General features: G+C 43.2%; 2 protein-coding genes across 2 annotated transcripts; one reads left to right on the plus strand and one right to left on the minus strand.

Moving 5' to 3' along the window:
- The first annotated feature begins 7554 nt into the window (after positions 1-7554).
- On the plus strand, positions 7555-12781 carry LOC141003956 (low density lipoprotein receptor adapter protein 1). Its single transcript, XM_073475450.1, has 3 exons — positions 7555-7867; positions 9691-10425; positions 11097-12781. The coding sequence occupies exons 1-3, from the start codon at positions 7852-7854 to the stop codon at positions 11180-11182; spliced, it is 837 nt and encodes a 278-aa protein (XP_073331551.1). The 5' UTR covers positions 7555-7851; the 3' UTR covers positions 11183-12781.
- Positions 11626-14699, minus strand: LOC141003957 (uncharacterized). Its single transcript, XM_073475451.1, has 4 exons — positions 14438-14699; positions 14185-14350; positions 13740-13937; positions 11626-13510 (listed from the first exon to the last, which is right to left on the minus strand). Exons 2-4 carry the CDS (start codon positions 14237-14239, stop codon positions 13386-13388), a joined length of 378 nt encoding a protein of 125 aa, XP_073331552.1. The 5' UTR covers positions 14240-14350; positions 14438-14699; the 3' UTR covers positions 11626-13385.
- Positions 14700-16666: the final 1967 nt, after the last annotated feature.

Here is a 16666-nt window from a genome sequence, read left to right on the forward strand (position 1 = left end):
GCAAGCATCCCATCTGTGTCATTTAATCTGGGATGAATTACCCCCTTTCACTCCTTTTACAAGTATTATTTACAGACCTCATATTTCTGTCCCACTGATAACACCTCCGCGAGCACGTCCGCTTCCCTTTTTTGATGCCAGGTCCGAGCCTTCAGGGCAGGTCCAAGCTGAGGTCAACCCAGCTTACAGACAACACCGATTTACGTGTAAACCTGTTGCTACTGCAAACATCCAGGACTTCTGAATTGTTTGAAAGTGTAATAATACTCCTACAAGCCTTAGGGGCCACCGTGCAAATGTGAAGCTGTCTTGTATATTTGCACACAGGTAAGCACACAGATTAGCACGTCCTGATGTGGACTATGTTAAACTTAGACACGTAAACTTTCTAAATGCAACCCCGTTCGATTGTTGTTGAGCAAGTTTGTATGGGATCAAGACTGAGAGTCTGAAGCAGGGGTGGACAATCTTTTTCTTATAGAGGGCCAAAATGTAATCTGGCCAAAAGAAAGCACCTATTGTGCTGTTAAAGGTGCAATATGTAAAAACAATAAAAAAAGTTATCAAAAAACAAATGTGACGGAGTAACAGTTTTGACCTTGTGTCAAAGACGTCCATGTATTGCGTTGCAGAGATATATAGCATGCTAACCAGCTAGCAGTGCTCTGAGCTCCAGGCTTCATGTTCAGTTATTATGAATTCTGTTTGATTGGAAATGTTATGTGATGACATTTCGTTATTAATGCACAGGTCCTTAAAATACAACAAAGACATTTTTTAATCACCTCATCTCTGCGGTGTTTACCTAACCAACACCCTCCTCTGTTCAGAGATCGCTAACAGTAACAGAAAATAAACAAAGGGGTGTACATCAACCCTACAAATTCCTGTATTTCCACAAAACCAGCAGCTTGTGAAATGCATCTAAACTCCAAACACACATGAGCACAGAAGCATCTGTAGCAACATCCTGAGGAAACCGCCTCTCCCTTACAGCTTTACTGTAATAAGGCATCAAAGCCTGGGCTGCAGCCAAAAAATGGGATGTATGTCTGAGATAATGTAGGTTTTTAAGTGGTAATAAATCCCACCTAAAGAAAATTCCCAAGAAGTAGATTAGAATTTCCAGTCTTCTCCTTCTTTAGTATTATTTCCCAGATTTGATTCCTTTGAATTTGGGCGAATAACAGGAAAACCTGACTGTGAGGCCAACAGACACAATGAACCCCCACCTACGACTCCTCTTTTGAGTAACTGAGCCATTTCCTTCGGTGAAACTTGGGCCGCCCATTGTACTCGTTCAGGAAGGTGTCACCAGGGAGTGGAGAAAGATGTGGATTTACATAATTAAATCCGGTCACTTTCACTGGAAGAGCAGCTGTTGTATGTTACAGTGGATCGAGCACATGAAAGCATGCAAGCATGTGGGGTTAAGTGTTCACACATCCCTCTGTCAACTTCAGAGGGATGTGGAACGCCAGCGTTATTTTTAACAATAACGGTGAACAAGTCATTAGTTTGCCATGGAAAAGCAGAGTCATGCTCACAATCCAAACACATAACAGCTTTAGATTTTATTGTGCAACACACCTCCGCGTGGATTATGAAACATACATTGGATGACACTTTAACACACTTGTCATACTTGTCATACCGTGCACGGCCAACAACAACAAGTCTGAACCCTTCCTATCGTGTTCTCTATTGTGGTAAATATTTGAGAACAGAGCAGAGCGATCATAAATCTACAGTTGCCATTCCTCTTTTCGTATCTCCACACCTCATCCAACTTCCCTATAAAGGTGAGCACTCTGCTGGAACATACAGTATGGGTGTGTGTGGTATTCGAGTAAATAACAACACAGCTAGCGTGACAAGAAACGATGAGGTTGGAAAAATGACACCGTGATGATCGATCATGATTCTGGCTTTTGGCTTAAATGTGGCAGATTATAGAGGAAGTTTTAGGGGTTTGGACACGAATGATGATTTTCTTCGCTATTTGTTCAAGTGTTTTGTTCAGACAAGACTTAATTTTAAAAAAAATCTTATTTAACCATCATTTTACAGAAGGGAAACCTAAATTAAAAAAACCCAGGCCTGAAAACCTCTTTCTCTCAACAGTCCAAGGCTCCTGTGCTGTGGTAGGCTGGCTAGCTGCATGGCTAACTGAGCTAACAGTAGCTACACTGTGAAAAAGAATACAATTAGAAGTTATTCTGGTGTTATGCTGCCCCTATTTTTTTCATCATTATTTTCTTTTTCTCTTTTTTCACATACACAATAATAAATACTTGTAGAACATGCAACAACAAAAAAACATGACAAAATCTAATCTTGAGAATGTTCTGGTAGACATACATCAGTAACAACGAGTTACAGACAGACAACGTGAGACAGATAACACAAGATATGCCACAAGATCAGAATCAAACGGGAATGGAGATATAAAATGTTGCATAACAATTGTTGGTAAAATCATACAAAAGATTTTATCCTAGAAACAACCTGGCACCCTGAGACTGCCCAAGAGCTAAAAAATAAATAAGACCAATAACTTAATGAGGCTAAAAACAATTTTTTAAAAAAACTGGTAGCTGCATAGCATGTTGTATCATATATTACAAAAATAGCAATGGTACTTTCTATGCTGTGAAGTATTTCAATAATGTTTTTATTGATATTTTTTTATTTGCTGTATATATGTATGGGAAAACATATTCTGAATCTACCATTATTTGTTCAGTAGGCCTACATATTTTAACAAGGCTAAGAGTCTACAGCCATGCTAGCGGTTCAGTGAGCTAAATGCTAACATGATCACAATGGTAACAGAGTGATGTTTTGAGCTATAATCTTAATGGTATATATGATAATAAAATGCTCACTAACTTAATTTAGCATGTTAATATGCTAACTTTTGCTTTGTAGCACTTAACTCAAAGCAAAACTGACAGTAATGTCAGGTGTGTGGTCATAAACCAAATTATTGGACAAATATACATACTAATGTTAGCATGCTATCACACTCACAGTTCTAACATACTATGTTTTGCAGCTATAATCTTAAAGGTGCAACATGTAAGAATGGGCCATTGGAACTCAAAACATATAGAGGGCAACATATCGCTAAAGTCTATGCTAACTGCTGCTAACGGTAGCTGCCGTTTGCTAGTAAGCTTGGTTAGCCGTGCAACTAGCAGTCTGTACTGAGAGCTCAGAGCACTGGTTCTGACGCTAGCACAGGAGCTTTTGACCAGGACAGGCCTAGGCTAGCTGGTTAGCATGCTAACCTCAGTAGTTATCTCTGCAACACAAAACATCGATGTCATAATGTTGAAACTGTTATTTCTTCACATTTTGTTGATAATTTTTGTAAATTTTTGATTGTTTTAAACTAAGATTTTACATATTACACCTTTAATTTAATATGTGTTTATAATGGTCACATCTTAATTTAGCATGCTAGCATGTTAACTTTTGCTACATAGCACTAAACAAAGTAAAATTAATGGGAATTTCTTTCAGGTATGCGGTCATAATGGCCTGATGATGACACTAAATAAGAAGATGAGGGATAACATCATCCTATGGGGAACATGATGTCCCCATAGGATGATGTCTTTACCAAATTCATAGTGTAATCCAATAGACACTAAGAAATTTAACAGAAACTCACAAAAATCAACCTTATGGAGGCACTAGAGGAAAAATCTGGGGAACATCAAAGTCAGGAAGCTTCATCCCTTAGGGACCATGATTGTCTGCATAAATGTTCAATTACAATCCATTCAATAGGTGTAGATATATTTTAGTCTGGACCAGTTGTTGGACCGACCTGCAAATAGACCAGCAGAGCCGTTCACATGCCTAAAAAGGGATTGACAGTTCCTGTAATTATCATATGAAGGTAAAAGTTCATACATGCCTTTTATAGCACAGGTTATAATGGTCCTGGGGACAGGTTGTAATGTGCTTTTTGCTTCAATAGAAGTCAGCGATATCAAACTGGAACGCTGCCTTCATTGTTGACGAGCCTGGCTACTGCAGATATATATCAGTAAATGCCAGGGACATTTGATTTGCAGCAGTTTCCAAAAAGGGAACTGAGCATAAAGCATTTGTGCTGTGAATAGATTGCAGCTCATATTGTGTCATTTTACTTCCTAAATTTTCTGCGTTTGCCCTGCCTTCAACAGTAACAGCACTGCATCCCTGTTCAACTTCTCAAGACACTGTATGACAAAAGAGGTACACCCTGTGAAAAAACAGGCAGTTGTTCTCAGAAGCAAAGAGAACCAGATAATAACTCAGTCAACCAGTTTCTTGGAACAGAGCCACTTGACGCTCCGATTCACAAGAGCTGTAATAACACAGCCTGGGTCAGTTACTCCTTATCTTTAGCATGTATCAAAAGCTCAACTCATCAACAAAAGTTTCCTTTTTTCCTTCATGTTAAAGGTATTTTGTTCCTCAAAAATCCCATAGTTTCCTCCCAGCTCAACTGTGAACTGTGTCGACCATTCAAGGAGTGGCTTTGTCATGATGTGTTCTCTTGAACCGGAAATTTTCTTGGACCCTGCCTTCTGCTGAAGTCAGATATTGTCTTTGTTTCCCCTCAATGACATGTAATAGCTTCCTGAGAGGGTTGTAAACGTGTTGGTTTCAGTCACAAGTAGCGGTCAAGAAGAATTAATGGCTGCCAATTAGCTTAGTTTCTGAACAATCGGGTGTGTCTGTAATCGCGGCACACCCACTGATAATAATGTGTTGTGGCTAATTGTAGAGCATAAAAAAAACATTGCTCTCTGTCCAAGGGCTAGACATTTAATAATCATGATTTACATAACTGAAAACTCTAATGCTACAAGAGTTTAATGCTATGCTAGCAGCTCTGTGAGGCTGTAGTTACGTAGGCAACATCAGTGGCTTACATGCTCACATTGGCAATGCTAACATGTTATTGCTTTATGTAGCATAAAATTCACTGTCTTTGTTTGGTGTGTTAGCATACATGCTGATGTTTTTTGCAGCTGGGCTATCATGTTCGGCATGTTCAACGTCATTGTTGAGTGTGTTAGCATGCTAACATTTTGCTAATTAGCACTCAATGCAACATAAGGCTTTTGTCATAAACCCAACTGACGTCTGTACAAAAATGCATGGCAATCCGTTCAGTAGTTGTCAGCCATCATTATTAGCCTCATTTAGCATTTTTAGCATGCTGAACAACCAAATAGGGCTAGAAATAGCCTACAGGGTACATTGTTGATTGATTCTCTACTGCAGGTGCACTCCAGCCTATGCAACGTTTTGAATGCTAACTTCGACCTTACTTCCTGTTGTAAGATACGTACGGACAAATAACCAGCAGGGAACGTTTCAAAGGGGATTAAACATGTAAAGTGCGCAACATTTCTTTACTGTTGACCACTATAATCTCTACCAATCAAGTGGGCAATCTAAAACCTCGTTCTATGCTGGCACTCACTGAATGGCTCTCTCAATAGGAGCACCGAATAGACTATATCTCCACTGCGACATGCCTCAACAAGAACTGCAGCTGCACTCCTGCCTATGCCACAGTTTGGATGCTGACTGTGTTCTTGCTGACCGTTGCGAGATACGTAGGGAGGGTGGCGCGCCCGCCTGAGATGCTCCATTATGTCACCGGTGCCCCAAGAATAGTTGCAGTGTGTCCTGCGAGGCACTGAGGCGAGCGTGACGTTCAGAACTTAACTGTTATTGGGCCAAACCCAGAAGAAACAGGGGCCCTACTGTTTCCCCACGTCAGGCACACCCAGCCACACACACACACACACGTACAGATGCACAGACGCATACACACATGGAACCGTTTAAGGTTTTCCCCTCTGCCACTGTTCAAAATGCCCCCAGAAAAAACACTCGGAGCAGATCTGAAGCGGTGAGGCCAGCGATCCCCATTAGAGACGGGCTGTGACGCAATGCGACGGTAATGAAAGGTAGTGGGTTTCAGATGTTTCCTCAGTCTTGTATTGTACTTACTGAAACTCTCAGTTGGTAGAGCGTATGTCATGGGACGACTAATATATTTTTAGATATAGCCTACATTTTTAATATTTTCATTGGTCCTGTAAGTGTAAAAATATGAGGAAATGAAATGTCAATTTTGATAATCTGTTAATTAAGTTATCTAAATGTACTGCAAGGAACTTTTAACCGGTTATGAAACGCTTAATTTAGAACTGATACCTGATCAAAAGTCAAAAAGGCATCGACTCAGTTGTTTTGTACAACTTAATGCCGTTTTTTTAAGACACAAGTTTTCTCACAAACATTGCTAAAACACACTTTTTACTTATTTATTGGGAAATTTGTATAAAATGCTGCACAAGACATCAGTGGGGCTTTTCAGAGACATGAAATTTGACTCGACAGAAAATAAATCACTTAAGACTCGAGTTTGACTTGGAAGTTAAAGACTTTACGTTCTTTTTTTTACTCTGGCTGTCAGTATTTCACTGATTAGAGTCATGGAGACAGAAAACATGTTTGATTGAGAAGAAATTGAGGGATTAATAAGCTTTTATGAAGTTTTTTTTCCACTGTGTGATTACATTTATTTCACTGAATACCAGTAATCATAATACAAATTCAAGTCGTTGTCATACGTTTTGAACAGGTTACATAAATTGACCAGTAATCTCATCAGACTGGTACTGATGCCTGTCTTTTCTCTTTATAAGGACTGGACTCTACTGCACGTAAGACTTGACTTGCCTTAACTAAGCACTCATTTTGAGGAAAGAGTGACTTGGAGCCGGGTGTAAACATCATATTTACAGTTCATAGCAGTGTCACGCATTGTGAAATGATTTTTTACAATCTTAAAGGAACACTATGCACCTTTTTTTTTTTTTTACAGGCCTATAAACAGACAGGGCCCTTGATACACGGAGCAGCAGTTTGCAAGAGCTAACATGAGTTTTAGATCTACTTTAAAGATTATTGTGTACCTTGTTTGTTGGTAAACAAAGCAAAAGAAACGTATATTTTGAGATATGGTGGGGTGAGGACAAAAAGATCATAAAACATATCCAAAACTCTCATTAGAGAAAGTTACACAGTGCACCTTTAAAGCTACTGAAAGAGACATAAAGTGGAAAAACTATGATAAGGGGTTAAAGGTTAACAGTTAGTCCTTTAAAGTCAGTGGTTAATCACTTTGTTTAGGCATTAAAAAAAAATCACTCTCCTGAAATGTCTTCCCCAACACTTACATAGTGCACCTTTAACTATGTGTGTATATGCACACAAATGAGACATAAAGCCGTAAATCTCCTGACAGCAACAGTTCCAGTAAAAGGCTGCATGTTAGTTAATTGTTACCCATCCTGCCAGCTAGTGAAAAGCCATTTCTCTCTAGTAAATCATCGCCTCCCTCTGCTCACACACTAACCAGCCTCCTCACCGCTCAGAGCCTCGGAGCCTCAGACGCATGTGCGCGTCCACGCGTGTGACGAGCTCGCGCCTACGCTGCTTAAAACGCTCTTCCCACGGGCGGTCTGATTCACTCACCTCACACAGAGAGCGGAGACAGAGGAGCGTGATTCAGTCCTGTCCTACATCAACCCCCTCACACTGCCGCACACGTCTCGCTGTCGCGTATTTACGCACGAGGAACGCCGAGACCTGAAGTTTTAGCCAGAGAGTTTGTCGACACCGGTCGGTTTATCGGTTATTTTTTCCTATAAACTGACAGTCCGACTTGTTTTGTATGCGGACGTGCAGGACCTCCACCTGCCCCGTGTGTTTGGAAAGATCACGGGACTCTGCGGTTCACCTGAGGCGCACGGCGACGTCGTTTGCATGAAACTGTGGCCAGGTAAGACTAATTTGGGAACTTATTTGAATGGAACACCTACATGATGCTTAAATCAATGTTTGTTTAATGTCGTATTCGTGAAATCTAGTGAGAAATCTAACCGGTTTTTGACAGTGTGGCAGTTGTTAATGCCCTCAAGTGTGGAGTTTTTCGGGACGCCTCAGGGGCTCGCCGAACCTCACTCAGAAATCTTCCATTTTAAAGTTATCTCGCTTATTCCTGACACTTGACATCGCGCAATATATTTTTGCGAGCTGTTCAAATAGTCACTAGGCTCTTTTTGTCAATTCGGCTTCAAAAGAAGGAGTACATGACTCAGTTTGCCATTGCCATCCATTGATTGGTTTTTGGATCAGGTGAGCTTCGTGACATGGATGTTTCATGAAAGTTCTGCCTTGTGAAGTGCATCCTGGAACCTCACTCAGAAATCTTCCCTTTTAAAGTTATCCTGCTTATTCCTGAGGCTATACATCGCTCAGTATATTTTGTGAGCTGTCCAAATAATCCCCAGGCTCTGTTGGTTAATTCGGCTTGACTTAGTTTGCCATTGCCATCCGCTGAGTGCCTTTTAAATCAGGTAAACACAACTTCTTGACGTGTATGTTTCCTACAAGTTCTGCCTTTTGAAGTGCATCCTGGGCCCATAATGTAGCCTCTTAGTTGAAATTCTTCTGTATTTGTGTTTTGCCCCACATATTAGAAGTGTTCAGGTCAAATTATAAGCAAATGTGTACCGTTTGGATGTGACAGCTCCTTGCACGTGTCAGAAAACAGAATGACAGATGTTTGTTCAGATCAAACTAAGACAACAGCATGTGAGATCTTATATGGATGCAAATTTGGATTTGTTTGTTTTGATTATTGCGATTTCTTTTGTGCGCTGTGACGGAGAAAACCAGTGGGTTGATGCAAAATAGATGGCTATCTGTGTGTGCATGTTTGTGACCCACACGTGTAGCTGTATGTGTGCATGTCCCGGGTCTGCCCAGCCTCTAGGTCATCTTGCATCCCTTCTGCGATGTGACACACTCACACAAGCATGCCATTGTTTGCGGGAGAAATATTTAGGGGGGAATGCAAAGCTGTTTCCTGCGCAGCAGGGTGGACTAACAATGGCCCACCACCTTGGAACAGTCGGTGGTTCTCTCTGCAGCTCACTTCTGAGGACGGAGCTAGGATGTTGAAAGAATGGCCAAGAAAAGAGAAAGGGGAAAAAACAAAGTTTAACACAATGGATAGCCGGCGGTTCTGTGGGTTTGTAGGTTGGGAGACAATGGGTGAGCAAATGTAGAGGTTGCATAAGACTTGCGGTAGCGAGGTCACAGAAGTCCTCCAAGTCCTCCAGTAACTAATATGCTGATATGAGTGATCTTTTCGTGTGTTACAGTAACCCTTCATTTATTTTGGCATGTGCCCAGTTCTTAATAGTGTTTGTACGTCTCGAAATGCTTCACTGCAGTGAGGACAAAGCCCAAGTCAAACCTGAATGTAAATATTTAATGGGCTGGCATCTGTGGTGAACGAATATTCCTCACTGAATGCGTCACATTTGTAACTGATCCTGTTTGGTGGCCTTTTGTTTTTCCAAGCTGCGGTACAACTTGTGCTGACTGAGTTTTTTCCTCATCAAGGAGGCGAAAGCATGAGATTGCACAAAAGCTGTAACGAACGAAGAGTTGCTTCATACCTGAGAAAGTCCTCGGTGTCAAAACCTTCTCGTTATTCAACTCTGAGCAAAGATCAAGCATCTGTCCCGCTCGATTGTTCAGGCCTCCTTAAAATGGATCTGCTAACGTCAATGTCTTTTATCTGTCTCGTTTCAGATAAAAGCAGTGGATGCAACGACGCTCCATTTATAGAAGGAAGGTGGAAGAGTGGGAGAGGCTCTGAAGAGGACCAGCTGACCACCGGCAGATACACCTCAGCTAAAATTCCCTCCAAACCCAGCCTGAAGCGCACCATGTCCCTCAGCACTTTCCACCTCATGCAGACCCTCAAGAACTCTCCTGCGGCGCTACGTCGCCGCTTTCGTCGCGACCGCACGGAGTCTTTATCCCACGGTGACCCTCTCTTCAAGGTCCACTACCTGGGAACGGAGAAAATCTTCTCTCTAGATCGAGAGCAGGCCCAGGACGCTATCAGCCACTTGCTGGAAGGTATTGCTAACGGGAAGAAGCTGAGTAAAGATCACGCCTTGGTGGTGCGCCCGAGATACGTCGAGGTCAAGGAGCTGAGCACGGGTCGGCAGCTCACTAAGACGTACCTGCAGGACATCGCGTACTGTGCCGCGGACGTCAACCGGCCAAATGTCTTCCTGTACATCTGCAAACATCACGGGCAGCAGCTGCAGTGTCGAGTGTTCTGGTGCAGCCGGGCGGAGAGGGCGAAAGACATGACGGCTTGTCTGGCACATTCGTTCCAGAGGGCGCTGAGCGACTGGCAGCAGGACGGCTCGGCCACGCTGCAGCCGGGAGAGGTGAAGGCCAAACGAGTAGAGGAGTCATCCAACTCTCCCGCCAACACGAAGAGCTCCACGCTGCCTGCCAGTCTGGGAAAAGGTGAGACGACAATGCTGCAGAAACGGCAACGTTTGAAGGCTCTTAGCCAAACAATGTTACAGATGATAAATTATAAAACCTTAAAGGTGCAATACGTGAGACATCCCCCTTCATTATGATTATATTTGCTGCCTTATTTATGTATATAATAAACTAAATTACTTAAATGTCAGCGTTTTTTTCAGTTACTTTTTCATTAACTAAATTAGCTTTAGCAAAGGCTATCCTCCCAGCTAGCTTTAACTTAAGATGCACTGCAGTGCTTGAACAGTTGACATGCTGTGTTGTTTCCAAAAAGTCCACATTTTTACATCAAAATCCGTTTTTATATATACATTTTCGTTCTTTTGCAGATTCTTGTCTTGGCTCAATTGTAAGAGAACAGTTGTTCTAAAGCAAACGACCCTTTAATGGTGCATGACTAATAAAACCACTTCCCTGATCCATAGCCCTTATCACATTTCCCTCTCTTGCTCTCCAAGCTGTTTAGAAAGATAACATTTCCAGAGGTAATGCTGAAGCAAGCACATTCAGTGAAAGTAATGAAAACCAAGTGCTGATGTAGGTAGAAGTAACTGATAGCCTCACTCGGGCAAACTAGTGGGGTTAGCTGGATGCCCTTTTGCAGCTGCCAGGCTAACATAACTGACTCACTGTCTTTTCCTTTTCAGTTCGCTGGAAGAAGAGGGGCTCAGTGTCTCGCAGCCCCCTCAGGGCCATCAGCAGGAGAGGATCTGCCTCTGACAACTGGAACTGAACCCCGGCATTAACCCTTCCAACACGGGGACACATTCACCAGACGACAACCTCAAGGATGACAGCACTGACGGGACGAGGGAGGGATTACAAGACAGAAGGACGGACAAAAGGGATTAAAGTGTGCGAGTCCATATTTGGACATGTGAGAACTCTGCTTGTGAGAGGATGTAATCAGTGAGCGCATGGACTTGAAGGTTTTTGATGCAGCAAAGTTGACTTTTGCGAGAGTGGCGCCCAATGTAGCACAAAAGGCCGTTGACAGCTTCCTTTGTTCGCCTGTCAACAGCTGTGCGAGGACTTGCGACTGGCTGCGGGCCACTTGCGGACGTTTCATTTCCTGGGCTCCTCTTCTTGGTCGGCTCGTTCTCTGAAGCTACCGAAAGAGTTTGTCGGAAAGAGACGATTTGAACTGACAATGATGAAAGGATGACGACTAAAAACTGGAAAAGACAAACGAAGGCTTTTATTTTGAAGGCGGATTTTTATTTAACTGACATTTATGACAGGTCATGACGATTTTATTTAATTTCTTTTAAAACCCTGTGGCACTAGCATGTTTCTCATCTTTATTTTGAAGTGGGTGGACAAAACCACACTTTTAATCTCTGTTTTGACAGTTTGGGCCAAGATGTTGTAGACGTAAAGATACAGAGGAAAGAAAAGGGTCATAGAAATGTTCTGTGCACTTTCCATAGTTCCAATTGTAAAATTAGACCCCTGAACACATCAGATGTTCCTTCATTTCTTACTACATTTTAATAGGTCGGCAGCATCCAGCACCTGCATGATGAATGTGGGGAAAAAATAGACCCTAGCAGAATCTGCAGAGTCAACAAAATCCTCCCTTCAAGCGCCAAAAAAACCCCCCTGCTCCTAACTGTCCACTGCTATGAATTATTTGCATTTATGTGGAAAAACAAACACGCACACACTCGGCCATGACTTGCAGGGCCCGTCTGTGTCCGAACACTGGGAACGCTGTGTTCCCACGTGGAGCCTCGGTGTGGAATGCGCGGCCGTGCACCTGCATTCCAATCGGGGGCGAACTGGCGACGGAGAATCTTCTTAAAGTCTCCTCCGCGTCCAGCCGTGACTTTGCACGTCGAGCAGCCTCGTCAGCAGATGCTTTAATGGGTGTTTAACTCTGAGCCCGTGACTCGTTCACATTATCGAAGCCATAAAAGGTGCCCAAGTACTAAAGTTAGACTGACCATTACAGGCATTTTCATGCGCAGTATTGCATAACAGGCTCTCATGATCTCATGATTTCTGTCTGAAGGTTTACAGATGAGGATTAGTGGTACACCCTGAGGCCACCATTAATGTGTCATTTTGTGCTCTCGGACCAAAACGAAGCTAGAAATGTTGCCTTTTTTTTTTTTTTCGGACTGATGTGCCACTAGGTTTTTATTGTTTTAATTTTAACGTTTTGTACTCGTGGTGTATCTTTTCAATTACAAACGGCGCAGCCCTGATCTCAGAAAAAGGGGTTAAAGCGCCTGCTTTAAGGCGTATTTTATCAATGTACTGTTTTTATGTCACTGTACATATTTAATTAATATGTATTTTATGGAATATTAAAACTTTTTATACAAGATTTTGTTTGTTTGAACATGTTCTCTCTCTTGCAAGAAGAAACATATTTAACCAGCTTTAACTTTGACTTTGATATTTGGCCTGAAGAAAACAAAGTTCTTGTCGTTGTGTGTGTGTTTGTTTGTGTGTGGGAGAGCAGGATTGAACGTTTCGGGGTTGGCAGGGCAAGACATTCAGAGAGGTCCTGGGATGTTTAATCTCAGTCATGTGACTCACTTCCCAGGGTCATTTCTCCAGTGTTTTCATATTTTTCAAACACTCTCGTACATGTGACTACCTTCGAGCTGCAGTGAAGATGCAGCTCCATCAGAATGGCGTTGAAACACATAGGGCCGTACGGTGCTGCAACAAGAGCTCTCTATAGACATTTTGTTCGTACAGGTTAGATAAACACACACAGATATCATTGCACTTGCGGTTATACAGGACATTAAACGCACCACAACACAAAGAAATAACAAAAATAAAACAGGAATCACCTAAATACAGTCCTTCTAATGAGGTTTCACACATTTGAACATTTGCTTTCCCTTTTTTTCCTCCAAAAAGTCAGCAAAAGTCTCTCATCTTCAAGTAGATCACATATCATATACCAACAATCGCAGTCACTCCTCTCCAGAAGAGTTTGGCCCTGTTGGACTGCTGGCCGACCCGGAGGACTCTCGGTGTCGCTGTAACTCCAGCAGGGACTGTACGTGAAGACGCCTCAGAGGCTTCACCTCCTCTACCACTGGAAAGAGAAGGGAAGCAATCAAAAACATTTGCAGATGCCTTAAAATTCAAGCGCGGCCAAGTGTGGAGCGGAAGGAGGGCACGTCTGAGCCCTTTTGTAATGTGGCTAAACGGCACCACCTGCTGGCCTCAACAAAAATAGCAGCTAATCATCATGACGAGCAACAGTCTGTGACAACATGAAAGTAAAAACCAGACACCCCCTGCTGCACTCCAACATTTCCTACCTTTGTCATAGTGCAGCTCGTCCCGGTTCCCGTAGACCACATACATCTCCAGGAAGTTGAGGAGGGCGCCTGTGACGAGGAAGCGGTCAGGGAGGGGAAGGCTTTTGATGTAACGCGTGTCCAGGGCAAAGGGGTTGGAGGGAGAGGGGACGGTGCACAGGCACACCAGCTCACTGACGACGTCCCACACGCGAATACCTGGAAGAAATCAACAACACCAGAACGGAAAAAATGCTAAATTGTAATAAACATTTGTATAAGTCCATATAACTAAAGCACCTCGAGCTTTTTCCACAACTCTAATCCCCACCACACAGTAGTCTCTAAGACGGTTAAACCCAAGCATCTGTGTCTGATTTAGCTCATGGAAAATGGTGTAATTATTGAATCTGTGCAGTGAAACAATAACTCTCTCCTGTTTGGATTCCTCACATTGTTTCCATACCTCGCGTCTGCCAGTCTGAGATGGACTTGAGCTTCATGGGCGTGTCCTTGACCATCGAATCGGTGCCTCCGATGTTGACCAGCCGCTCGTGATTGGAGCGGATCCAGGCGTGGGGCCGCCCGTACTTGACGTAGCCGGCCAGTAGGAACAGAGTGCAGTTCACCTCCTGTTTGGGGGACAAAGTCGAGGCTGTGGGACTGAGCGAGCGAGCGAGTTAGTGCTGAAGGTCAAAGAGTCTGAATGAAGCACTTACAGGCACTGCTATCTCTCTCTCACTGGGAGAGGCTGGGAGGAGATGCTCCTCACTGCTGGGCTCCCTGAGGACACAGAGAGGAGTCAATCAATGGGTTTGTGTCTTCAGTCTGCACGTACAAACACACACATCTGCACCTGGGAGCCGCTGTTTAAAGCCTAATTAGTACTATTTCCTTAAAGGTGCCATATTGTAGATATTTCCATGTCTTTTTGATTATAAAGCAGGTCCAGGTGTTGTATAAAAAACACTCAGTCCACGGAGAAATGCACAAAGCCTGTACTCAGGGTTTCGCCTTCAAACGAGGTCACCACCCTCAGCACGGCCGTAGCTGCAAAAACACCGACAGAGCCAATGCAGAAACACAGTGGGTGGTGCTTTCGCAGGCCTGCCATAGCTGACCAATCAGAGCAGACCTTAAGGGGGGACTTAAAGGGACAGGCACTAAAACGGAGCATTCAAACGGAGGGTGAATAGAGGTGCTGCAGCGATGGACAAAGATAAATAATGTGTTTTTTAGAACATTAAAGCATGTAAACATTTTCTAGTAGACACCCAAAAATGAAAATAAGCACAATATGGGATCTTTAACAATGTCCCATAGAATTTAATGTAAAGATTGGACGTCCCAAAGCAAACATCAATCATATAAAATTGAGAAAATTCGCAAATCCTCACATTTGACGAGCTGTTATCACATAAAAACACAAATACATGTCTCAATCACCTGCCGGTCTGTGGCTGTGCCTTGTGTGTGTGTGGCTGGTGGTCTCGTGGACACGGAGGACGCTCCCCGGGCAGGGGTGAGCTGCCACGGCTGTCCACGCTGGGGGCGCTGCTGCTGGGGGAGACATCGCTGCTGTTACAGCTGCTGCTGGAGGAGTACGAGGAGGCCCTGGAGACCAAGAAACCTGGGGAACGCCACCCCTGCAGAACAGGGACACAGGAGGAGGGGAAAACAGGGTTTCTCTTCTCCTGTACTGACTGCTGATGATGATAAGATTATAAATACATGAGGAGATGTATTTTCTGCCAGTTGTTTTGCAGAAAATGTGCAGTATTTATTAAAATGCACACGCTTCGTGTGTGTCTGTCTGTGCAGAAACTTACCAGATCCTCGTTAACGACTGTCAGCAGCAACTCCTCTTTCCCTCTTAGCCACGGCTGGAAGTATTTAAAGCCCTGCGACAGAAAACGAGATTATTTTCAAGAAATAGTTGTTAACTGTGTTTTCTGCATGTGCATTCACTGACCTGCAACGATCCAAGAAGAGCCAGGTCATTAAGAAAGTGCTGCAGCTTCCTCTTCTGATCCCTCTCTCTTTTCTAGACAAAGAGGCATGACATTTGTGAGAAATGCAAGATATAAATCAGCACTAAAACTTGATACTGTCAATAATGACCTAAAAACCCTCCAGCACCTCAGGGATCCCCATCATCCCCCTCCCTGCAGTATCCTAGCAACACACGCAGCGCCTGATGGCAGCATCCCGCATCTCCATCCGCAATAATTAGAGAGAAAAACAGAGAAAATAACGCACAGGTGGTGTAAAAACGTGCAGCAAACAACGTGCGCGCGTAAAAACACCACCTCTGCTGCATCCCGATCCTAAATCATCATCCTGAAAGAGGCTCACATCATGAAGGAAACAACTCACGCTGCTCATCTTGAACCAAATCGCAGAAAAACGTCCTCTTCTTCCCAGGCGATCATGACATGCTGACGCTAAACACCTTACATTGTGTCTGGTTGACAATGGTTAGCTGCTGTGGGGAAGCAGACAGACACAGGGTTTGTTCTGCTCGGGTGTTGCCTCGTCTGTGTCTGCTGCATGAAGTCGGTCTGCTGATGGCAGTGTGTGTGTGTGTGGAAGCCCCCAGCGGCCATGTTGGGAATGAGCTCTGTTGAGGCAAAGCAGCAAAATGTCACCAACAATATAACTTTAAAAAACATATTGATGTTAGTGAAAATGTCCCCGTGAGAATTTAAAACAGTTATTTTATACACCGTATAAACTTTATTCACTTCATTTTTTTTTATTTGGATAAAACCAGGCTGCCTGTTTTCACTGCTTCACTCGGCCCCTTAAGAGTTAGCTAAGCTAGGCCCCGGAAGTGCTTAGCTTAGCCTATAAACTCGACAGGACAGAAAACTTAATTTCTAAACGTATTAAGAAAGTGAATAAACATGTTTTCAAAATTTACAACTATTCTTTTGAAAGTAAAATAC

The sequence above is a fragment of the Pagrus major genome, chromosome 10 (genome assembly GCF_040436345.1).
Source record: "Pagrus major chromosome 10, Pma_NU_1.0".
NCBI lineage: Eukaryota > Metazoa > Chordata > Actinopteri > Spariformes > Sparidae > Pagrus > Pagrus major.